This window comes from Pelodiscus sinensis, chromosome 15 (genome assembly GCF_052426305.1).
Source record: "Pelodiscus sinensis isolate ZL-2025 chromosome 15, ASM5242630v1, whole genome shotgun sequence".
Classification (NCBI taxonomy): Eukaryota; Metazoa; Chordata; order Testudines; family Trionychidae; genus Pelodiscus; species Pelodiscus sinensis.
The window spans coordinates 40,829,202-40,854,065 of record NC_143066.1 but is presented as its reverse complement, the minus strand read 5'-3'; the positions used below and the strand labels follow the sequence as shown (position 1 = coordinate 40,854,065).

General features: G+C 44.1%; 1 protein-coding gene across 10 annotated transcripts in view; it reads left to right on the top strand.

The window, feature by feature from the left end:
• Positions 1–24,864, top strand: part of ARHGAP17 (Rho GTPase activating protein 17) — a 77,766-nt gene that overhangs the window by 11,504 nt on the left and 41,398 nt on the right. Inside the window, exon 1 of one of the 10 annotated variants that reach the window (XM_075899874.2) lies at positions 1,880–2,505. The exons of the other annotated variants lie outside the window; for them this stretch is intronic. Coding sequence (XP_075755989.2) covers positions 2,498–2,505 — 8 coding nt within the window. The 5' untranslated portion in view covers positions 1,880–2,497. Of the gene's footprint in view, positions 1–1,879; positions 2,506–24,864 lie in introns of those variants that run through there. 10 annotated transcript variants of the gene reach the window in all.

Here is a 24,864-nt window from a genome sequence, read left to right as displayed (position 1 = left end):
CGTCAGTCTGACTCAACAAATGTGTTCTAATGTGTCTTTTAATAGTCCACACCCTGGATAAAAATGATTATGCTAAGTGATATCTAGCAGTTCTCCAAGCCATTTGACAGTCAAAATAAAAGGCGCAGTGAAGAATACATTGTCATTTTACTGCTGTAATTGGCATTTAGTGTTGCTCTTAAATATTGCTTGTTACAAAGTATCTTTCATCCATCTATGTATTTTAGAGAATTTGTCTGTTTGATCAAGAACTCCTTCTAAATAGTAAGAGCTAGGACTATCAAATTCAATATAAATCTTCTTAAAGAAGTGTAAGGGTTTGGTTGTGCCAGGAAAAGAGGATGTGCATAGAATGGGTCTGCTTCTCATAAAACCAAAAATAAAAGACAATCACCTACGGTCCTAAAAACCAAGATGAGTGAGGAAAAACAGAATGAACCTTGAATAGGATTGCTTCTCAGTACAGAGATGAAATGGAGAAAGTTGGAGTAGTGTTCTGTTTTGGCATAGCTAAATCAATGCCCAAGGTCTGAAAACTAAAAGACAGTGTTATTGAAAACCAAATTGACTCTAGCCCTTTCTTTGTTAAAATATAGCAAGTGATAAAAATTTATAGGGACGAGGCAAACACATACACTTGATGGAATTCCTGTTTTTAAAAATATACTAAAATTAACTTAACAATAATAACACTTTTTGGAAAATACAGTCATTTCAATAAAGCATGTATATTTTTCCTTTTTATTTAAAAAAAAATTGAGTTAAGGACCTGAGCAACACCAGGTAAATCTGACAATAATGATATAAAACTTGTTAAGCAGTTAATTTCTGTACTTAAATATTGTGCAGAAACTGGATAGTCGGGCTGCTAGACTATTCACTAGTAGCCTGAATGCGTTTAGGAGTGCATTTCCTTCCTTGATGTACAGCCTCAAAACTCCCATGAACACTTAGTATTCACCCTAATACTGATTGATTCGGGATTCAGTGTAATTTGGCCAAGGGAGGCAAATAACTGAATTAGTCAGCCATTGGATTTTCCACTGTATTTTGAAAATTCATAATCAGGGCTGTCCTTCGGGAGGGGCAGGGCAACCCCCCTCTGGCACAGGGCAGCAGTAGGGGTAAGTCCCCTCTGCTCCACCTTCTTCCAGGCTGCTGCACTCTGCTTCATTGCAGCCAGGCCTTGGTTGTTCAGTTTGTTGCCGGGTGAAGCTGAGTGCAGGGAGCTAGGAGCTAGGTGGTGAGGCAGAGCAGGCTGCTTGGTCACTTCTGCTCCTGCTGCCATGGTGAGTGGGGGTGGGCAACTCCTGCTGCCACCCTTTGCCACAACCCTCCCGCAGCTAATGATGCAGGCCCTGCTCATACAATGTTTGATGTGGCTGCCCCTTTGCTTACCCTCTCCCTTTTGAAGTTAGGCAGGATAAGGCAGCCACTGAAGGTGGGGAGATCGGGTGGATCCTCTGGTGCCATATTGGTTAAGGTATCAGCCTCAGGAGTCTGGGGCTGTGGGTTCAAGTCCCTCACCTGCCCTGGGAGCAACTACACCGCCGCAACTAATTTTCCCCAGGGCTGGAGCTGGCATCAGTCTGATCCATATTACTTGATCAGATAGCCCTGGCTGGCTGACCAACTTGGTGGTTCAGGGCAGCTCAGGTCCTGAGGGTACCAGACCAGGGAGGTCTTGACTCTATTCTAGATACCAGTATCACACATACTGGGTTTACAGTAAGTTTGTGTGTGTGCATGTTTGTGTAAACTTTACTTTGTGTATATTCTGTTCTGTCGCCAAATGGGGCTCAGATGCTGTTCAGTGAATGGACATGAAATTAGACCTCTGTGTAGAAGGTGGTGAGGGTGGGGGTTTGGATGGAGGGGGCGGTTTGATATCCTGAAAAACCTCATTTTCTTGAACAGATGCTCTTAAATCCATTCATGACTGCCAAATTCTGAGCTATGCAAATTCTGTTGAAGGCAAACATGAGTCACTCAATTGACAAGCGGTTATTAAGTGACATTTAGTTTTCATGGCCTTTAAATTGCTCTTCTGCTACAAAGGGAAGTAATAGAATTTCTTCTACATGGCAATGCAGAGCACTGTTACTGAGCCCTCCGTGGCCAAGGAATATCACAGTAGATTCTAGATATCCCATTTGGGGATTGGGACCACATTCTCTTAAGTACTATGTAACTCTAGCTATTTGGCACATGACATAGCGGAGTTTTGACCTATTGGGCCTCTAGGAGTTACGTGGATCTAATACAAATTAATAGTGAGCCACAGTTGATCTATACTGTAGTATGAAGCTATCCACATCTTGTGGTGATGGCTTACTGAATGGTTTCAGTAAATCATTCCTCTCTGTATCTAGTTCATTGTCTTAAAGTGTGCTTACCAACTGGTTGTTTCATTGTTATAGTGATCAAAACCTTTGGAAGCAAGGACACACTTCACATGTACTAATATTCCCGGGTCTAAGCCACCACGTCTTAGAGCATGTACAAGTAAGACTAGAGATTTTCGAATGTCTGATCCTGTTCTATAGAGTGAATTATTTTAACAAACAACTTGGGTAAAATAGCCATTAAATATTTGTTTCTAAGGCTTCAATTACTTAAATTTACAAAATGCTAATTTCTCTTAAAAACATATCACAAAGGATCTTATACTTTTTTGATCCCACAGGAAATGTAGCCTTTCTTAAATAACCTAGTAGGGTGAGGTAACAAATTCTCCACTTAAGTGAGGTGGAGGCTTTTTTCCTTTGCGTAAATTGTTTTCTTGTGACTGACATTGCAAAATGACAAGAACAGTTTGTATTGACTGCAATACAGTGAATCCAAAGGCCAGTAGAACCACAAAAATAAAGTAATGCACTGTTACCAATTCCATTTTGAAATAAGTCAGTGACCTTTGCAGAAGGACAGAAAATGTTGCTCATAAGTTGTAAGCTGTTTCATCCATCAAAAATGACTTGGCTCAGACTTTTGTGTAAATATGGTGTTCAAATGTATTTAACACTTACGAGGGAACCCATGACATTTTTTATAGAAACTTTTAAATAGAAAGTAAGACTTAAAGTTAATTACTGAGTGTCCAAAAGCAAAGAAGGGGTAGATCAGTGGTCCCCAATGCAGTGCCCGCGGGCACCATGGCGCCCGCTGGGGCATTTATGTGCACCTGCTGAGTGATGGGGGCCGGCCCCACCCCTGGGCACGTGGCGCATGGGTGGCCCCGGGCGTGCGGCAGCCCCAAAAGGTTGGGGACCATTGGGGTAGATCATTGGTGAAACCTGAATCCTGGTTTTGTTAATAGGTTTGTAATGGACAAACCGCTATAATCAGTTGTTTGCTGCATTTACATACTACTGTTATGTTGCAATGGATGCGGTTAACTGTATCCGTTTAAAATCCAAGGTAGTGTATAAACAGGAAGCAATACCAACAATTTGAATGTTTGCATCCAGAAACTTAAGCAGGGGCTGGTACAGGTTGGACATCCCGGGTCTGGCACCATCGGGATGGGAATGGTGCTGAACAAGAGAATTTGCTGGACTAGGGGAGGTCAAGCATCTGGGCTCTCCCATGGCTCCCCTCCTGGCTGCTGCCCCAGAGAAGCCAGAGGGCTGACCACCACCTGCCTGGCTTTGCTGCCGTCAGCCCACCCCTGGGGCTTCCTGGTCCCGCATGCAGGACGGTAGCTTCAGCTGTTCCTGGGGTTCCCCAGCCACTCTAAACCTCTTCAGCTGGGGCTCTCTGGTCTAGCAACATCTGTGGTCCTCCCAGACCATGGATGTTGCTGGACCAGAGTGTCCCAAAGGAGAGAGGTTCAACCTGTACACACAGGGAGCATTGAGCCCATGCGCATCGGAGCCGACTGCCACTCCACGTGTAACCATGGGACTGCTGACAGTTTCAGCGGTTACACAGTTACTTAATAACATTCATTTAATTTTTTCCCCTATTTGAATTGTTTTGAAGTAATCCTGTTGCTCCAGATGAAGAAAATACACTATGTAACACTGAAACCATGGAAGAAGCTTCTATAATTTTTGCCTTGAACAGAAATAGACATGAGTCACTGTGCTACTGCGATCACATTTCTAATAAACTGGTTTAAAGCTCGCCATAAGCTGATCTGGCATACAGAACTAGTGGTTTTAATGCAGTTTCCTCATGTGAAAAGAACACTGTAGTACAGAAGTCTGATGTAGTTAAATCTAATGCTCTGCAATGTGACAGCTGACTTCTAAGCATGCTAAAATGTTAAAACACAAGCTGTAGCAGGAGGCCACTAACTGTAAGTTAGACTTTTACTCAGAGCTCCATAATTCATTCTCAGATGCTTAGTAATCGAGTTAATTTCCAGATTCGTGCTTGACCAGCAAAAACATCATATTGTGCATGACACACTCCAGAATGGTAATAGCATAACTCCGCATGTTAGACACATTAACGTGGTGTCTGTATACACTGTAGCTAAGCAACGTAAAAACAGACTTGAGCGTCCAGTGACGCAAAACACAGCTCTCAGATGAGCAGTCCCAAATGGAAGGTTAGTTATTTCACAGGAAAGTACAGCCTAGGTGGGAACCTGTTTAAGAGTTCTTCGGAAAGCTGTGCCCAATTTTTAATCATTACACAGTGTGACAACTGAAAGTGAAAAGACTGAGCTTTTAACTAAATGCTCAGTTCCTAATGGCTTTCCTTGGCATCAGCGATTTCCAGGCCAGAAGGGACTGTTGTAGTTTGACCTCCTGTGTCACACCAACTAGAGAACTACCCCGAAATAATTTCTAGAGCAGATCTTTTAGAAAATCATCCAAACTTGATTTAAAAATGGTTAGTGATGGAGAATCCACCACAATCCTGGATTAATTAGCTATTGGAATAGTTTATCACAGCTGAAAATATACACTTTAGTCTCAGTTTGTCTAGCTTCAAGCTGTCCAACCCTGCTTTAGAGCATAAGAACATAAGAATGGCCATAATGGGTCAGACCAAAGATTCATCTAGCCCACTGTCCCGTCTGCCAACAGTGGCCAATACCAGGTGCCCCAGAGGGAGGGAACACAACAGGAAATCCTTATGTGATCCCTCCCCTGTCACCTACCTCCAGAGAAACAGAGGCTAGGGAAACCATTTCTACCCATCCTAGCTAATAGCCATTGATGGACCTAACCTCCATGAAGCTATCTAGCTCTTTTTTGAACCCTGGTAAAGTTCTAGCCTTGTCCACATCCTCTGGCAAGGAGTTCCACAGGTTGACTGTGCACTGAGTGAAGAAAAACTTCCTTTTGTGTGTTTTAAACCTTCTGCCTATTCATTTCATTTGGTGACTCCTAGTTCTTATATTGTGGGAATAAGTAAATAACTTTTCCTTATTCACTTTTTCCATGCCAGTCATGATTCTATAGACCCCCTGAGCTTCCCCCCTTAGTCTCCTCTTTTCTAAGCTAAAAAGTCCAAGTCTTTTTAATCTATCTTCATATAGGACCTGTTCCAAACCCCTCATCATTTTTGTTGCCCTTTCCTGAACCTTTTCCAATGCCAATATATCTTTTTTTGAGATGTTGCGACCACATCTGTACATCTAGTTAAATTTCCCACATAGATCATGTTTTTAGATCTTTAGTCATTTTTGCTGCTACTAGACTTGGTCCACATCTTTCCAAAATTGTGATGCCCAGAACTGGCCATGGAATTCCAGTCGAAGCTTCTCAGTGCTAGGTTGAATGGCAGAAATACTTGTATTCTTAATGAGTATGTAAATCTAATGGCCTGCCATGGTTTTATATAGAGGCAATAAGATATTCTCTGTCTTATTCTCTATCCCTTTTTTAATGACTCCTAACAGTCTAGAAATGTAGCCATGTTAGTCTGGGGTAGTTGAAGCAAAATGCAGGACAATGTAGCACTTTAAAGACTAACAAGATGGTTTATTAGATGATGAGCTTTCGTGGGCCAGACCCACTTCCTCAGATCAAATAGTGGAAGAAAGTAGTCACAACCATATATACCAAAGGATACAATTAAAAAAATGAACAAATATGAAAAGGACAAATCACATTACAGAACAGAAGGGGGATGCGGGGGGGGGGGAGGGGGAGGAAGGAAGGTAAGTGTCTGTGAATTGATGATATTGCAATTGCAAATGAAGTGGGGATTTAAATATCCTGCGCTTCATTTGCATAATTGCGTTATGGCGCTATTTCTATTTCGAGAGGAAAAAATGGGGTTCTTTGGAGATAAAACCCTTCCCTCAATAACCCTTACTCATTTTTTGAGCAGTAAGGGTTATTTTGAGGGAAGGGTTTTATCTCGAAAGAACCCAATTTTTTCTCTCAATAGTGCTATTTCGAAATAGTGCCATAACACGATTATGCAAATGAAGCACAGGATATTTAAATCCCTGCTTCCTTTGCAATTTCAGGTGTCTGCATTTGCATTCCTCTTCCTCTCTTGAGAGGAATGACGTGTAGACTTACTCGGAGTAGATGTTTTCAGAGAACTCTCCACAGTGACTCCAAGATCTTTCTCTTAAGTAGTTGTAGCCAAATTAATCCCCATCATATTGTGTCTATTTTTCCTTGTTTGATTTGCTTTGCTCTGTTTTTGCTATCCCCAGTTCTGGTTCTCTTTACAAACTGCCTTCTTTTCCCTTGGCCTTGTTGCAAGTTCTATGCAGGCTGTTTTTAACACTGATTTTGTTCTAGAACACTAAGCATCTAGATCAGTGTTCCTCAAAGGACGCTGCAGGCCTGCTTTGGGAGAGCTGCTCTGCTTTTTTTATTGAAAGGCTCTGTAGCTATGGAGCCTCATATGGCTCCCATTGTCTCTGGTTCACCATTTCCAGCCAAGAGGAGTTGTGAGGCTCCGCTATGGAGCCTTTAGATAAACAAAGCAGAGCATCTCGTTAGCAGCTTTTCCTGAGCTGGCAGCTCACCTCAAGGAACACTGCTCTAGATTCAGCTATCAAATACTACTGCAGTGCTATTTGGATGACATTTCAGAAGGTCTACCTCTACTATCTAATGTTATAAATCGGCTTATTTGGAAAACTGTTACGTCACCTTGAATGCTTGAATCTGTAAATTTCATGTATTGGGGGAGGGGAGAAGGTCCTTTTAAAGTTATGTAAACTGTCCATCTCTGTGGCCAGATGTGCATTTTCTGCTTCAAATATTTTTCTCTCAATTCTGGGAAGATCATGTGACTGAAATACAAGACTTCAATCTTGCCAATGCGCCAGAAAGTCTTAAATGCTTTTAATTAACTCAACATGCCTTATGAATTCTACTTATATGGTTGTCCTTTTTATTGTAAGCATATGGTATTAATATTGTGTGCCTGCATCTAAAACTAAGCAATGGCACAGCAGTATTTTAAACATACCTTTTAATGGCTGCATGTGCTAAATATCTTACTGTTTTCAACATCTCATTGTGTAACAAGATTTAAGATGTTGTTCCACTACATAGTTGTCTAGCAACTGCATCAACCCTTGTCATGGAGCTTTAAACCATGTTCAAGTGTACACTGCCCACCTACTTCTTGGCAACCAAGGCAGGAAAAAATAAACTTAGAAGTCTGAGGGAATCTCTTTTCTTTTGTGGCAATGTCAGGGAACTCCCAGGTCACCAGATGATATAACAACGGAACTGGCCCTTATCCACAATTAAAAGCTTCTAGCCTCATGTGGAGGGAACTTCGGTCTCATTCTGTTAAGTCAGTAATTAATGTACTTAGGTAATGTCACAGTTCTGTTCCATTGTGCTGCTTTAAAAAAAAATGCTGGACTCCATCTTGAGTTAAATGTTTGACATTTTTATTCTTCCTTACTAGGGTGCATTCATTCCTATTAGTTACTCGACTATTCTGTAGTCCCCGGGGGCAATCCACTTCCACTCAGTCCCCTGCCATCCCCCACACTGCTGCCTCAGAGTACAGGGTGCCAAGTGGGAGCCAATCGGCGAGGGGGACGGGTTTAAAAAACAGCTCCCCTCCCAGAATGGCTGCCTGCTGCCTCTGATACAGAGGCAGCAGCATGGGGTGGCAGCAGCCTCTGTCAGCGGGGAGCTAGGACCCCCCCTGGACAATGGCTGCTGCTGCGAAGTGGTGTCTGATACAGAGACAACAAGGTGGGGAGAAATTTGAGTAGTCAAAAAGATTAACTAATAAGCCTAGGTATACTCAACTACTTGTTTGCATTCCTACTCCTTTCAGCACTTAGTATCTCCAGTGAACAGAACTTTCTATTTTCATTCCTATCAGTGGGGATCATACACACTCATTTACTGTAAAGTTCTAACTTTGTTTATTGGAAGAGAGATGAAAAATACAGGAAAGTGGGTCACTAGAGACCCTCTAGCTAAAACATTCCAGCAAGTTATTTAATTGCCTAACAAGGCACAGTATAGCTGCAATGAGTGTACAGCTCGACAATGGACAAGTTTCTCAGTTGTTATAAAAACAGAAAATGCAGCAAAAGCTTAGAGTTACTAATTGCTTCTGATCTATTCACATCTAAAATTGAAATCAGATTCAGACTTGAGGCAAGAAACACAATTTCTCTCTGAAATGTCTGTGTGGTAATTTCCTCTAACAAGGAACTTATTCTACATTTAAACCACAAACCTCCAGTTGTGTGATGCATAAGAGGTTTGCTTTTAAGTTGTTGTTCAAGCACCAAAATTCAGTGTTAGTGTTCAGTCTTTATATGCTCACTTTATTCTACAGGTTTTGCAGTACATTTGACATGTACAATCTGCCACTGTCTTCACACTTACCCTGCTCCAGTGGTACCTGAACACACAGTGGTAGCTTAAAGATCATTTTAAACTAAGCTGAATGTCCATAGTTCAGTATTTAAATGTCTACCAACATGTATTTTGTGAAGAGGGTTGTGATGTTATAAGACCTTATTGCAGTAAATTGTGTCTTACAAAGTTGCTGGAGTAGAATTGGGCCTGTCCTGCAGTTGTTCGTAAGTAGCGAAGTCTCTTGACTTGCTTGGGAGAGGGCTTTGTTTAGTTTATGGCATTCCAGATCAGCTAATATGGACAGTCTGCCTTGGGTTTCCCTCTGGCTGTTAGGAAACAATCCACTTTTCTTCCAGGATGATTATTTGTGGAATTTGTTGGGATGCCTTTGATTAGAATAGCTTCATTTTGTCAAAATTGAGTGGCATAGTATGCAATGTTTGTTAAAACTAAATAAACATTTAGCTTAAAATCAGAAAACTGACCAGACCTTTGGGCAGAGTTTACTGGAAGAGCTCAGTAGAGCAAGAGAAAGAAGATGATGGAAGTTTAACTACTTGTTTGTGACTGCGACCTTATCTTAACTTACCGGGAGATTGATCTCCTGGGGGTCGCTTTAGTGGCCTAGTAAGGATGTGCCAAATCAACTGCTGATTGCACTCCTGTCCGCTCTGGGACTGCACCAGGTTACAAGGAGTAAGGGAAGTCAATGGGAAAGTTTCCCATCACGTTCCCCCCCCCCCCCCACCACCACCTGCAGTGGGGATGCTGTGGCAAGTAGAACTAAGGTATGTTCACTTCAGTTATGCTTTTCACGTAGCTGGAATTGTGTACCTTAGTTAGACTTTGCCCCCTAGTGTAGACCTGGCCTGTATCAGCAAACTTGTTCATAAGCTTCTACAGCTGTAGTTCTTGTGTTTTTAAAAATGGCACCCAGCAGATCATCAAATTTCCTGAAGGACTGGGTATTAAATCCCTTCTGGAAGAGGAAAAACCTCTGTACCAGAACAGACTCCATGACTGGATGCTGTGAACTGTAAGTTCAGTCAGCCAAACTGGTTCTTACCGCAGGAACAGTTGTTCGGGTCAGTTCATGCCATATTGTTCCAGAATTAGAGTATTTATTGTTACTAACCTCTAAAGTTTGACTTGAGGCTTTCATTTGGTGATGAATGCAAAGCTCCCAATAGAGAGATGGAAATAATTTAAAGTTTGTGCAATAAATTTTCATTCACCGTAAGTGCAGACTGCTCAAGGTGATGCTGACTTTTTGGGACCTAAAGATTAGCTACACGTCTTGGGCTGTATCACTGGCATCTGCCAGCTACTGGTTTGCCTTGCTTTGTACGAGAAGGGTTTTTGTGGTAGGTACTGAGCACACAATTGTCACTTGCCGCCTTTGCTTTGTGCAACGCCACATCCTTGTATTTGGTTGCTAAATATATGGTGGTGATTTGGGTGCATATAATCATGGATGGTTTGGTATTTGTGGTATGGCTTACATTGCCTGGGCACGGGACCAGCATGTGTGGATGTTAACTTTCTATCGATCTGACTAGGAACACACTGAAAATAAATAGCTGCATTGGGACTTCAGAATACGCCAAGCTTTAATCATTGCTGAAATTATTTGGGAAATAGTACTTCATCTATTCTGAATCAGTGTAAACTTTTTACAAAGGAAAAGAGGAAGAGAAATGGACTCTCTGGAAGTGTTAGCTTCTATTGTACACACTCTGTAGTTGGTAGTTTGTATTGTGGTAGTATCCCCTCAGAATTACAGTTTCATTTTTCAGTTTGTCTCACAGGAGGACAACGTCTGTTCCTTGGGGAATTTACAGTCTAGTGTAATCTGTCCCCCAAGTTCTTTCCTGAGTTGGAGAATATGATTTGCTCAGAAAGGTTAGTCTCTTAACACCCCTCATTGGGCTGTCCTCAGAAATGGAAGGAGAAGCACTGCTTCCTATTTGTTGAAAGTTAAACCTTCCAAAAGTGAATTATTAGAATTCAGCCAAGATCTGACCCTGAATTAAATATAATCTTAATGAGGATGCTACCTTAGTTTTTTCCATTCATAAGCATGAAAGAAAACATTTCATCCTATTCCTGAAAAGTTCATGTGCTGTCTTACCAAGAGGTGGGCATAGATAGGGGTGAATGCATGTATAGGAAATCCCATGCTAGAATTGTGTTCCTGGAAAAAGGCAACATTAATTTGAAGCAGCATATTTTGGAAATAAGGTAGTGTTTGTTTGCCCCTAAGTCTAGTCTGAGCATATACTATAGCTCAAGGGTGGGGAACCTTTTTTGGGCCAGGGGCTGCTGATGCACATAAAAATGGGGGCGGGGGGGCGTGCACATGTGGGAAGCAAAAACAAACAAACAAAAAAATACCCCTCCCTGATGTAGCCCCCCCAACTGAGGAGAGACACTCCACATTCCCTTCACACACCAGAGCCTGTGGGGAGGGTGGGCCCAGCCTACCAGATTTTGTGTGCTCCAGCGCCAGTATGTGCTAAAGTTGTTGACGCTTGTAGGAACTGATGCATTATAAGTCCTCCCATTTCCTGCTCTTAAGTCGCATGCAAAAAACTCCCAAACCCTCAAATTTGCGCAAATAGAAGTCAGCCCGAGGAAGAGAATTCCCTGCTGTAAGTTGTTTCGCTGTAAGTCCAAGTTTTTTGGAATGTATCTTGGACTTGTAGCGAGGACGGCCTGTATGTTTGTTTTTAGCTGTCTAAATGTAATGGGTAATTAGACACGTCTCCTCAGATCAGGATTAAATACTATTGTCTTGTTCATAATGTATCTTGTACAGAATCAACAATGCAGAACAGTCTACACTGATTTTTAGTACGAAGGATAGGAAGAGTTGTTGTTTGGAGATCTTCCCCCTTTGCCATTCCTCCCAGCCATCTCCAAAAGTCATCTGCAGCCTGTCCTCTCTCCGGGGGAAGGAAGGTTGGAATGAACTCTATGTAAAGCAGCCAGTGGTGTTCAAAAATTAGTTCTTTGAGTTGCTGAGCACCCATTGCCCTGTCAGTCCCCAAGCATACTGCTTTTTCCCTTCGGAGCAGAAGAGCAAGTAAAGCTGTTTTCACAAATGAAATAAGCTCAAGTGAAGAAAGGGGATTCTCAGCAGTTTCTCGTTACGTATACTTGTTAATATGGCAGAGTGACACAAATGAGAAGTTGGGAAGATCATATGAGCAACATTACTTGCCATAAGAAACTATTTCTACTTATTTTGTCAACACGGACTGTCCCTGCGTGCGTTAGGGATGTAAAAATTGTTTAACAGTGTAACCATGTTACCACTAAAAATCCGAGTGGTTACACACGCTGTAGGCTCTGCAGCATAACACTTAAATAAGAGTTATACTGCAGAGTCTGCAGCAAAGCATCCCCAGGAGCCAGGCCACTAGCCGGGCCTACTGCAATAAAGCCGCCTGCTGGGGAGCAGGGATGGCAAGGGTTGCCAGCTGTTGCTCTGCGGGAGCCCGTGTGTTACCTGCAGCAGAGGGGAGGGTACTGGGTGAGCCGACCACGGACTGGGGTGGCTCCAGCCAGCCCCTGCTTGAGATGGGCACTGTGGGGCTGGAGCAGGGCAGGGAGTTGCTCCAGCTCCTACCCATTAACCAGGACCTCACTCATTAAGGATGAGGCTAACCAGTTACCCATCTGCATCTCTAGTACATACTCTTCCAGATTTCTCAACTTTGTGTTTCTGCTCCAGAAATTATCTGTAGATGGGCGGGGGAGAGCAGCGAGGAGGGCATGTTCATCTGTCAGTCACTTTCAGATCAAAAATACTCAGTGAGTAAAAAGAGAGCAAGGCTTTCTCTGTTAGTCCTGCCGATTCAGCGAAGGGTCCTGAAAGTGAAGCTGGTATCTTTCTGACTCTTGCATATGTAGTGATTCTGCCCTCAGAACAGAATTGCATGACTCAGTTGAGTCTCTGAGCTGCACGGACTCCAGTGCAACAGGAGTAAAACAGAGTCACTGCTACTTTTGAGATCAAAGTAGATCTGAAACTACAGAGAGCAGAGTAGTTGAATAAGAAGGTGAATTTGGTTTCTGTGGTGAGCGGAATGGTGTTGTGGTGGTTGGGCTTGTGTTGAAAATGCTGTGCCAGTAAAGTGCAAGTCCTGCAGCAGATCTTGCTACATCCAGAATGCCAAAAGGTTAAAATAATTCCTCTACATTAAAATGGCTCTGAAAAATGATTGATATATAATTCCAAAGGCAGGGACAAATTGTAAAAAATACTTTTATGCTACCCCTAAAGATGTTTTAACACTCTTTAAATAGAAGAGTCCTGTTTCTTAAAAGGATGAACTAAAAGCAACAAATGCACTTCATAAAACTTTATAGCACTTGTGTACTCACTCCCATTAACATCAATAGGCAGAGTCTCATAAAATCAGTGGAATCAGGAGTAGGCCCTTAAGGAAAAGCTAAGTTTGCTTGCTTCTTGGAGAGCATATGTTTTTTGTATTATCAGGTCCACAGGCAAACCTCAAATTCCAAAGCCCTGAACTGTTTATCTGTAGAAGTAGATACGTTCAGAACTTGTGAACGCTAACCATATATTATTCCAGCTCACACTAACAGGACATAAAGCAGCAAGGGAAGTGGTGGGTTATCACTCCAACAATAAAACTTTTCTGTTTTGTTGGGAGTATCTAGGATAACCTACCAATTTAAAAAACAATTGAGAGCTGAATGGATGAAAGGGAAGAGGGAGAAACCAAACTGTATGCGTCCTATTCCTGGTAATCCTGGTGTTTATCTGCTCTCTCCTATTATCACTGCCACTTAAAGGCTAATGGAAGTTCAATTTTCTTTATGGTGAATTTATATTAAAAGTTTGCATGAAAGGTTTTTCTACAGATCGAAGTCATAGCTATTTCTATAATAAACTGCACAGTTAACAGTATCTAAAGTAGCCAGCTTATTCGAGTTTTAGAAAATATCCCATTATCGCTATTTCCACTAAGATCAGTCAGAAGTATGAAACTGAGAATTGATGGTGCACAACATTCTTTCCCCTTTGTGCCTTCTTCCTCTTATCAGACACATCAAGACTTGGCACTTCAGACTACCACATGTAGTTTCATTTGCGTGAAAGAGCTAAAGTCTAGTCACCAATATGCTTTGGATCTTATTGTAAAATGGGTGAAAACAAATCAATAAATGTGAAATTTCTCAAGTTATGTTTTGTGGAGAATTTCTAGCTAGCTTTAGAAAAACAAGACTCTTAAGGGAAACTAAACTCTAACTCTGAATGCTTTGTCTTTGTTTTTGAATACAGCTGCTAATTTTCCATTTTTTCCTGGCAGCAAATCCTGCCTATTGTACTACAGAAAGTGAGCAGGATGTACTAGTAACACAGCTATGTGAAGGTGTTCTAAACTGTCAGCTTGCCAAAAGCTACCCATCTGGACTCTTGAGTGGCAAACCAATAGGTTTCCTTTAGTTAAGGAATGCAATGGCAGGAAAAATTAATAATGTTTCAGGTGGAGAACTTTGCCTCTTGTATAATCTTGTCAGTTGAAGAGCTCAGACTTGTCACTTCATCATGAAGTTAATTACAGGTTGAACCTCTCTCAACCAAGACTCCCTGGTCTGGCAACATACATGGTCCGACAGGACCACGGATGTTGCTGGAACCAAAGAGACCTGGTGGAGGGATAGAGGCGGGAGCCAGGAACCCAACCATGCTGGTTGCAGGGAGGTTAGTGGATGGAGAACTCTGCCGCAGGAGTCCGGCTAAGCCGGGGGTAGGGCGGCCAGAACACCAAAGGGCAGGGCAGCGGTCTGCTGCAGTGGGGCCATGAGCCCTAATGGTGGGGCAGGCGACAGGGTTGGGAACGCTGGCTCAGGGGAGTGGTGGGACTGCAGGCTGGCAGGGCTGGTGGGGTCGGGAGCACTGTTGGAGGCCAGCCCAGGAGTGGAGCCGGGCTAGGAGAGCTGGGCATAGGGGGTCAGAAATGACCTCCCTGGTCCAAAATCCCTCCTCCAAGACCTCTCAGGTCCTGAGGGTGCCGGACCCGGGAGGTCCAACCTGTACTCCTGTAGGCATCCTCTATTACATCAACAACAAAGGTTCCATATACAGTATGAGTAAAGATTTGTTACTTGTTTTACACTTGAGCTAAGTGTTTTGTTCTCTAGTGTGTGTCCAAGTTCTTTTACAGCATTTTTTTTGTTTTAGAACTGCTCTTGTTGCTTCCATACTGGCTTTTAAAAGGTGTTAAGCTTCTTGTTTTTAGCTCTACTTTTTAGCCCATTCATGATCACAGAATCGTTATTGCTGCTCGCTGGACGGGGCTTGTGAATTTCTCTAAAACCGATGGCCTCTTCCAGAATGTTGCCAAACTGAGGCTAAGGGTATGTCTACATTGCTGAAGAAGGAAGAGAGGGAGAACCTGCAGCAGCAAGTCTCAGAGCTCTGCCCAACTGAAGAGGGGTCACGCTACAGGGCTAAAAATAGCAGTGTAGATATTCCTACCTGGGCTCTGAGATACGCCCCTTTCCCGAGTGTCAGAGCTGTGTTCCAGTCAGAGCAGGAACTTTTACACGGCTATTTTTAGTCCTGAAGCGTCAGCCTGAGTCACTTGACCCTGAGCTCTGAGGCTCCTTTCCATTGGTTTTCTAAGGTATGTAGCTAGGCCCTTCAGCTCTCCAGATGTGGCTAATTAATTCTTCTACATTAAAGATGAAAATTCCTGGTTCTTGAGTTCTTCCTGCAGAGTTACTGTTCAGAAAGTATCAGTGACCCCAGGCTATTGTACAGGAAGCAGATCTGCTCTCTGAAATTAGAAGATAGAATGGTTTTAAAGTGAAAGTGTAGCTATGAGCTGCCACTTTCCCCACCGCCTAATCCAGTGGTCCCCAACCTTTTGGGGCTGCCGGGTGCCCGGGGGCAGGGCTGCACATACGCCACGCGGCCAAGGCCGGCTCGAGCCATTCCTGCGCCCTGGATAGCGGGCGCGCGATGCATGCACAGCCCCACCTTGGTGCACTGCGCACCTTACAGCTGCAATTGGGTGTGCAGCGCCTGATGGTAGCTCTAAGGGGCGGCCCCCGGCCCTGGCGCCTGATGGCAGCTCTAAGGGGTGCTGCGCAGCCCTAGGCACATGGCGCCTGATGGCAGCTGTAAGGGGTGCCACGCGGCCGGGCGCGCAGTGCCCCTTACAGCTGCCATCAGGCGCCCCCCCCTTGGGTTGGCACCCTGGGCAGCTGCCCAGCTAGGGCCCCCCCCCCCCCACCTTAATCCGGCCCTGTGTGCGTCTGGGGGTGGCACCGCACATGCACCATGCGCCCAGGGTGCAAGAATGGCTTGGGCCAGCCCTGGTCACTCGGTGGGTGTACATAAATGCCCTGGCGGGTGCCATGGCACCGCGATGGGGACCACTGGCCTAACCAGACAAGAGAAGAGCAGGCCAGTGCCAGTGTAGAATGTCTGCCTAGTCTGGTCCAAGCTTTATTGGGCTGAAAGGTCTTTCCAGAAAGAGGAACTCAATGGGTATGACTACATAACCCACGCAACCAGAGGAGAGTAGTATCGAACATTCAGGGTGAAACACACACACACCCCTCAGTGGGCTGACTAAGTTATTACAATAAGAAATTCTTGCATTCTTATATGGTTAGTGGACTTGGCACAGATGTGGGTAATTGGCCTGACTGTGGACCAAAATATGTAATGTCTCTTCTTAATCTGAAATTATATATTCCACTTTAAACACATCCAATTTAATTGCTGTCTTTAGAAATGACTATTCAGACATTAACATGACAATTGAGACTGCATGTCATACTATGTGACTTGAAATATTAAAATTCTGTCGTATGCAGGGGTTAATTTTATCATAATACTTTTGGCTGGTTTTGAAGAAACTGGGCGATTTCCCAGATTTAACATTAGAGCAGTGGTAGTTAATCCTTATTGCCTTTCAAGATGTTGTGTGCCAGCATTAGGAATTCTGCATTTGTTTGTGATATATCGGCTGAAAGTGGTAGATTATGGATGTTCAAAAATACTTGATAAATAATTACGTTCAGATTTTCTTGGCTTTCTAAAACAGCTTTTTAAAATTTAATGTAAACCTTCATTTACTTGAGTTAATTGAAAATATAGGTAATTGTGGAACCCTTAGTGGTGATTCAGAAAATGAGAACTCTTGCACTCCTTCAGAGCAGCTATCTACAAATTGTGCCCTTTGTTCTGTATCCTGCAACTTTGCCTTCAGTTTCCAGAAGCCTCCTTTTCCTACAGGTCCAAATCTACTCCTTCAGTGGAGTGTTGTCAATTAATCAGCTATTTAATATCGTAACCATGTGAACAGATGAACAAGGAAACTACCATTTCTGTTGTGGAAAGCAGTGTAACATTCCAAAAGGATCTTGGTGCATGCAGGGCTTCCACTTTCTCCAGTTACAGTATTCTAATAATTTTATTCTTACGTCAGCATTATCTTTGTTACAGAATGTGTCAGAGCATATCCTCGGTTTCAGCAGCCATTGTGTTTCCGAGATACATGCCAATAGGTTCTGTATACCGGAAGTTCACACAACAGAGCCAGTCATAGCTCTGGAATGTTTTGGGCCTCCTAGTACACAGGAGGGGCTGGAGAAAGGGCATGCTTTTTCAGTTACTCATAGTTTGGAGAGAAACTTCATTTTACGCTCCCAGTATTTAACTGTTTTGTCTACGTTCAGTTTAACTCTTAAACTAAGGTTACAGGTTAGGCATTTTAATCTTAATGTGAGGAGACTAGAGGAAAGGCCACATGTATATAAAGTAACAGGGGCAGGCCAGATGGCTATGGGAGAGTGGCGGAAGGGAAATAGATTAGCCCTAGATAAAATAGGTCCCAGTTTACTCTGTAAACCAACAAGGGCTAATCTAGAACTAGGGGGGACTTCCTATCATCAGTCAGGGCAATCAGGCTAATTAAAACACCTGGAGCCAATTAGGTGACTTCCAGAATCAAGGGTGCCAGACTAATCGGGTCACCTGAAGCCAATCAAGAACTAGTTCAATCTGGATAAAAAGGGCTCCCCTTCTTTAGCTCACTGCACATAAGGCGCTGGGGAGAGAAGGTGCTCTGGAAGGTTTGGGAGAAGCAAATGCACGCAGTTACCAGGTGGAGAAGCAGCTCAGGGGATCACAGCTGCCACATAGCTGATACTGGACACATTACAGGCAGCTGATATTGCAGGGTCCCTAGACTGGAAACCAGTGTAGAGCAGGGGTGGCCAACCCGTTAGAAATGAAGAGCCAAAATAGCGGTGGATAGAGTGCAAAGAGCCATGTAAGGGGTCGGGGGGAAGCCATGCCAGTACACCATCCCGGGGCATACCATCACCAAAAAAGCATTGGGAAGGGATGAGAGGTGCAAGCTCTGGGAGGGAATTTGGGTGCAGGAGGAAGTAGAGAAGAGGATGCTGACTCAGAGAGGGCGCTCCAGGCTGGAGAGCGTTGGGGTCAGGGGGAGGGTTGGGGTGCTGAGCAAGCCGCAGGCTTGTGGCTGTGAGGGTGCAGGAGTTTGGGCTGGGGTGCATGATGGGCTCAGGACACAGATTTGCAGTGTATGGATGGAACAAGTGTTGTGGCAGAAGACTGGTGCGGGAGTTTGAGGATGAGAGGCTTAGGACAGGGGGTTCCAGTGTATGATAGGCTCATGTCTGGGGTGGGGGGTGTGCAGGAGTGTTATGATGCTGTGGCCAGATGCGGGCTTGGCCCCAATTGGCCAGGCTTCATTTTAAAATAAAATATCTCAAACACAAAATGTTTCAGCGTTGTCTTTATTTATGAGAGGGGCAGGGAACCTGTTTTGAGTCGGGGTCAGTGACCCACAGAAAAGTCCGTTGGTGCCACACAAGTGAGATGCAAAAAAAAAAAAAACCCCTCCAAAACCCCCAAAACCTCACAAATGTGGCCCCAACTGTGCTGGTGGGGGCAGGGGACAGGGTGCCGGTGGGTGCCGGGGCAGGGTACTTGTGAGGGGGAGGGGACAGGGACCAGTACCTGGGGATCCTGTAGCTGTGCACCAAGGCCCAGGAAGTGCACGGGCTGCTCCCCCGTCCCCCAAACAGCAGCACGGTACCTGAAACGCTGGTCTGTCGCGCGCCTGATACCTTCCTGCATGGGGGTGGGGAGGGAGTCCTAGACCACGCCAGCAACAAACGCTTGGGTAGCACACACTGGAGCCTGCATGGTCCCGGACCCTCCCCTTACTCCTGCCCTGCGTGCAAAAAGGCAGCAGGGGAACAAAGTCCACAGCGTGTGATGGACTGGAGTTTTAGGTACCGTGCTGGCTGTTGGGGGGCGGGAGGAGAGAAGAGGGAGCAGCCTGTGTACTTCCGGGACCTGGTGTGCAGCTGCAGAACTCCCCCGCAGGAAGCCCGCACTACCTCTGTTGTCCCTGGAGGTAGCATCAGCACAGCGTTTATCTTGGGGGCAGCGCCGGTGAGCACAGGGGAGCCAGGGGCTGTTTGGGGAATACACAGGGGCGGCTTTGCGAGCTGCCCTTTCGTGGGGGAAGAGCCGCATGTGGTTTGTGAGCCGCGGGTTGGCCATCCCTGCTGTAGGGGGTAGGCCCAAGGTCCTCCCACCAACTCCCCATTTCAGTACCAGAGGAGGACTAGTTCTGGTAAAGGGGACTGCCCTGCCCATACCACTTGTGGGGGCAACAGAGATTACAGAGCAGGGGTGGGCAAGAGGTGGCTTGCACACTGGATTTGGCCTGCCAAGCCACAGGATCTGGCCCGCAGCTGCCTCGATGGCACCCGTATTATTGAGCAGCTGCACCACCTTTAAACAGCAGGATGCTAATTGCTCTGCAAATTGGGCAGGGAGGAGAGAGTTTTGTGCCATGTCCTCGCCCCAGAGCAAAATCCCCAAGCTCCCATTGGTCAGTTTCCGGTCAATAGGAGAGGAGACGTTTTGCTGAAGGCGGAGGCAGCGAATGAAGCCGCCATCCTCCTGCCCACTCCCTGTGCACACAGCCAAGGTTCCTGCAGAGCTACTGCCTGGGTAAGTGCCTCCCAGCCAGAGCCTGCCTCTGCCCCCCCCCCCCCCCCCCCCCGATCCCAACTTCGTGCCCCAGGCCAGCACCTAAATCCTCTGTATCCTCTCTCTCCACTTCCTCCCAGACCCTGCACTCCCTCTGACACTCCTCCCCCAGGCCAGAATTCTTTCCCACACTTCATTCCCCTGCCCCATGTCCTCACCCAAACCCTCTGCACCCCTTTTCCCTCCTTCACCCAAGTCACAACTCCCTCCCAGACCCTGCACCCCCTCCTATACCTCTCCCCAGGCCAGAATCCTCTTCTGCACCATAAGCACTCCTGGACCCAGCACCCCATGTCCCTGACCCGGATCATAACCCTCTCCTTCACCCAAACTCCCTTCTACACCCCACCTGCTGTCCCAGACCCTACAGCCCCTTCACAGAAGTGCAGCCCTTGACCACTTACCAAAATCTTGGTGTAGCCCCCCCATTAAAAATGATTGCCCACCACGGTATAGAGTTTGGTCACTCTGTCTTTCCCCAATGCTGGAGAACAGTAAGAGCGGCTCAGCAAACAGCAAGCTAGCATCCTAGAGAAAGTGTCTAAACTGAGGGCTACTATGACCCTCTGAGGCAAGCAGTCTGAGAGCAGGAGACCCAGCAAGGTTGAGGAAGAGCTTTGTCACAACAAGCAGGTACTTTGGAGGAATTGGTATTTGAAGCTGCAGCATTTGGCCTTGGTTACATTCCTCTGTTTTTACCTGGTCTGCGCATGTTTTTTTCAAGCATCTGGGAATGCTCTTTGAAAGATTTAGTTGCAATTGTTCATCTACTCTAGTAGAAGCCTGCTTAATTGTCCTATTGATACTTTGTCATTTCAGGGATCTAAGAAGCTCCATGGTATAGCTGGGTTAGTCTGTACAGGATGAACTTAAAAAACAACCAATGGTCTGGTAGCACTTCATAGGCCAACAAAACATGGAGATGGGATCAAGAGCTTTTGTGGGCACAGCCCACTTCTTCAGAGGACCACATGTTTTGTTAGTCTGGTAGCACTTGGTAGACTATTTGTTGTTTCTTAAGCGATCTAAGAGTTAGTCAGCATGCCTGCCTTACTTTTGGTAGTGGAATCTAATTTATTTCTTCACTAGTGGCAGAGTTCCTGGCAGAAAAGGCCAGTTTCCATGTACCACACCCCTATGCAGTGGGGTTATTGTAGGCTATGCATTTATTAATGCAGGGTGGTTTCATCTACTGCTGGTATCTGCTGTATTCTGGAGCAATACTAGCTTGCACCCTTAAGGAATTTTATCTTATTTCTGAGGTAGTACATAAGAGACTCAGTTATGGCCTAGGGCACTGTTACAGACACAAAATAAAAACAGTTCCTGGCTTTCCAAAGCAGTCTTTTCTTCCAAAAGAACAAATGTCTAAACTACAAGGCCTTTAATTTTAATATGAAGCACTGGGGCCATTTTTAGATTTGTGTACAAACACTGTATTTGTAAATGGAGTTGGGCATTTAATTACATACATGTAACTGCACCTATTCAATTTTAATGGTGCAGGAAAGGTGTTTGGAACAAAAACGTTACGTAGGGCAGAAGAAGACTTGTGTGTAATAAAGTTTTGTTTTTTAAAAGGCATTTCCTTTCGCTTGTAACAGTGCCTCGCTGAGGAAACAATGTTCTTCAATACTCCCACGAAGGTCTTCCAAGTAGAATATAATTGAAATCTTTCTCAGAAACCCAAGTGTTGGCCATACAGCAACAGACCACTAATCACTCTAGAATAGGGATGTGAATGGTTAACTGGTTAATCAGCAAGTATCACCCTTCCTGGTTATGGTTAACAGGTGGTTGGGCTGGAGTAGCAGCCCACCTGACATGGTCAGGGATGGGAGGAGGGGTGGGCCCTCGGCCTAGTGTGGTGGGCCCTCCTGCCTGGCTGGAGCATCCCAGCGTGGTGCAGGTGGAGGTGGGGGTGGGGGATGCACTCTGGCCCCTGCCTGCCCCTGTTTAAGCAATTAACCAGGTGACTGATTAAATGGGCTTCTACAACCATAATCTAGTATGGTATGTCTTGATTCCTTCCTATGAAAACATCTCTGCAAAGTGTTACTATGCATCTCCTATTCCCATAGTTTTAGAGCTGTGCTGGAGCAAAAGACTTCGGGACACCCACCTCATCACATAGGGTGCATCAAATGAAGTGGCTTTTGTAACTAATGTCTTAAACTTTAGGTCTTTTCAAAATGCAGCACACAATAATACTTCAAACCTTCCCTTGAGCTGCTAAACAATGGTTTAGAAAGTATGATCTTGTGTATAATTGCAGTCCATCAATATTGTATCAGTCCTTGTAAACCTGGATCTTAACTGTTAATAGATGTTATATTGAACTTGCTCTGACTAGCAAAGCCATTCAGTGTAGGATGGTGAATACTTGACACACACTTGGATTTGAGGTCCAAATTGACACCACTAGTTAGTTGTGCTTTGAACAACACCAAGCTTTATAGCAAAGCGCAGTGCCAGGTTAGCTTGGATCCATCTTGTAATTTAATGAGGCTTGCCTTTAACACTTTGCAGACCTGCTTGTTTAATAAAATCAGCCTTTTGTATTTGCATAATATTTACACTAAGCGTTTTCTATATTCTAGGGAGGGTGTTTGATTTAAAGCCTTAAGCCATCCGCTGTTCAACCTCAGCTATTTCACCATATGTTTAAAGCCACTGAGTGCTTGGCTAACACTGACATCTAAAATACATTGCTTTCATGTGGTAGCTAATGTGCTGTCAGATCTTAGATTCTTGTCTAGACAAGTCCTGGACTATCTGGAAGTACATGGCTGCAAAGGATCCTCCCTGGCTAGTTTCATAGTGGAAGAAGGAAAATTTAGTGGCTAAAGATGGGGTTGAGGGAGTTGTTATATTAGCTGGAAGAGTTCTTTGTTAAAATGTCGCTAATTAAAGTCGGTCTTCTGCATGTGCTTAAAATAGCACTGTATGTTGTAGATGCGTGTAGTCCCATCCGTTTTAGAGGAAGCGCTTGAAACTGAAAAGCGACAGATGCTTGTCTAGACAGCAACTGCATGTCCTTTGTTTTAGTCATTCGGGAGTTTTTGTTGATATTGCTACACATCTGTCCCTGTGGCATTAGATTATTCAGATAATAAAAATACATTGCATCTAATTCGCTCATTGTCCATACACCTTTCTAAACTGTGGCATCTATTTTTATTTACTAAACCATGTCAAGATGCCCCTAACTAGGATTTGTGCTTGGTTATTTTAGCAGGACATGGTAGAAATACCTACAGATTTAGTTATAAAACTCATTACTTCTCAAAGACATTCCTGCCCAAACTCCACAGTAGCGAGATGCAACAGTTCTTGACTGTTTTGTTACTCAGCTTGAAAGTAAAGAAAGGCAGAACAAAGCCCAGTGAAGAATCGCCTGTATGGGGTTGGGACACCTGAGGGATAGGTTATGAGGAAATTGGGAGCATAATCTTCAGGTTATTGTCTTAAAATCCATCCTCCTACTTGGCACCTAATGGCTTTTGTGGTGTAGAGTCTGTAAACACATCAGACATCTCAGTGCAGACCGAATGGTGAGATGTTCACAGTTATTCCCTTGTTTGTAGACCAGAAAGACCATATTCACTTTATTGAGAAACCAGTGCAAGGTTTGGGGCAACCTTTTTACTTTTGGGATTGACAACAGTACTTGACCTTTTGGAGAGCAGTAAGATATCCCAGAATCAGGAACAAACAGCTAAAGGAGAATGGTCAATCCAGCCAGTCTTTGTATTGCTGATTAGCCTAGGTATTCCTTATTAATGGCACATTGTTTTGGAGTGCTTAACAGCCCACTGAAGTTTGACATGGTGGTAGTAAATACAACTGGTGCCACAAAAAAGTGTACAAAGTCATCCACAGATATGCCTCTTATTCAACCCTGTTTTCAACCATGTACCCTTTTTTGCGGTGCTTCTAAGCTGGTAGCTAACAAGTTGTGTAGAATAGTTCGGCGCAAAATGTTGGGTGAGAAGGTGTCTTTTCCTCATTGTGTGTCCAACATTGTGGCTTTAGTGGTACTTATTGCTGAAAGATTAAATGTGCTCATCTATAAAAATGTATACATCTGAATAAATTTCTATAAAATCTCTAACAAGCTTATACAACTCTACAGCAGCATTCCTCTTACATGATTCGCTGCTGTTAAGAAATGAACTTGAATATTTAAATTAAATCTTCACTAATTCCTTAAGCAGATAACCTCTGCCCCCCAGAAAAGTACTGAACATCCCATGATGTTGGGTAGATGTAAAATCTGAATTGGGATAGACTATCCATAAGAGGAAGCATGGTTGCAAATGACTGATCAGCCATCTGTTCCCTTTACTTGTGACTACTCAGTATTAGGAAGTAACAGGAAGGCTTAGCCTCATCATAAAGATCATACAGTTGCTTCATGGTTTAACTATAGGGAAGAACAGCCGCTGTATTTAGCATATTCCCCTTCATTTAAGTTAATAACTCTACAGTTTTATTTTCCAGTATTCTACTATGCATAAATATTGCAATGCCCAAGCTACCACAGTCAGCAACTCAGTCTGTTACATGTACATTCTTTCTCTTGATTGCTACATCTGATTTGCTCAATATCAGCTTCTGTTTTAGCTGATGTTGGATAAATTGTTTATGGCTCACGTAGGAAGCATCATTCTAGGTCTCTGAAATCCATTGATTTGGCTTTTTTAAAGTCAGCCTTGGCTTAAGGACTCACTCCTTCTCCCAGTAAAATGTCAGAGGTCTAAACTGACGTCAGTGGAAGTAGGTTCGGAGCCTTATGTTGTTCACTTTTTTGTCTTTAACAGACTTCTGCTGTGCATACAGGGACTTGGATGAATGTGCATTTGAAGATTATTTTAGCCCAATACTTTGAATGGCTGTATAAAGGTCCATGCAGCAGCCATGTAAAAGGCCTACTAATTATAGTAAGAGAATTCTCTTACCAAATGGCCTCTGATCAATTAAATTGTTTTGGATTCTAAATATATTCTCTAATTT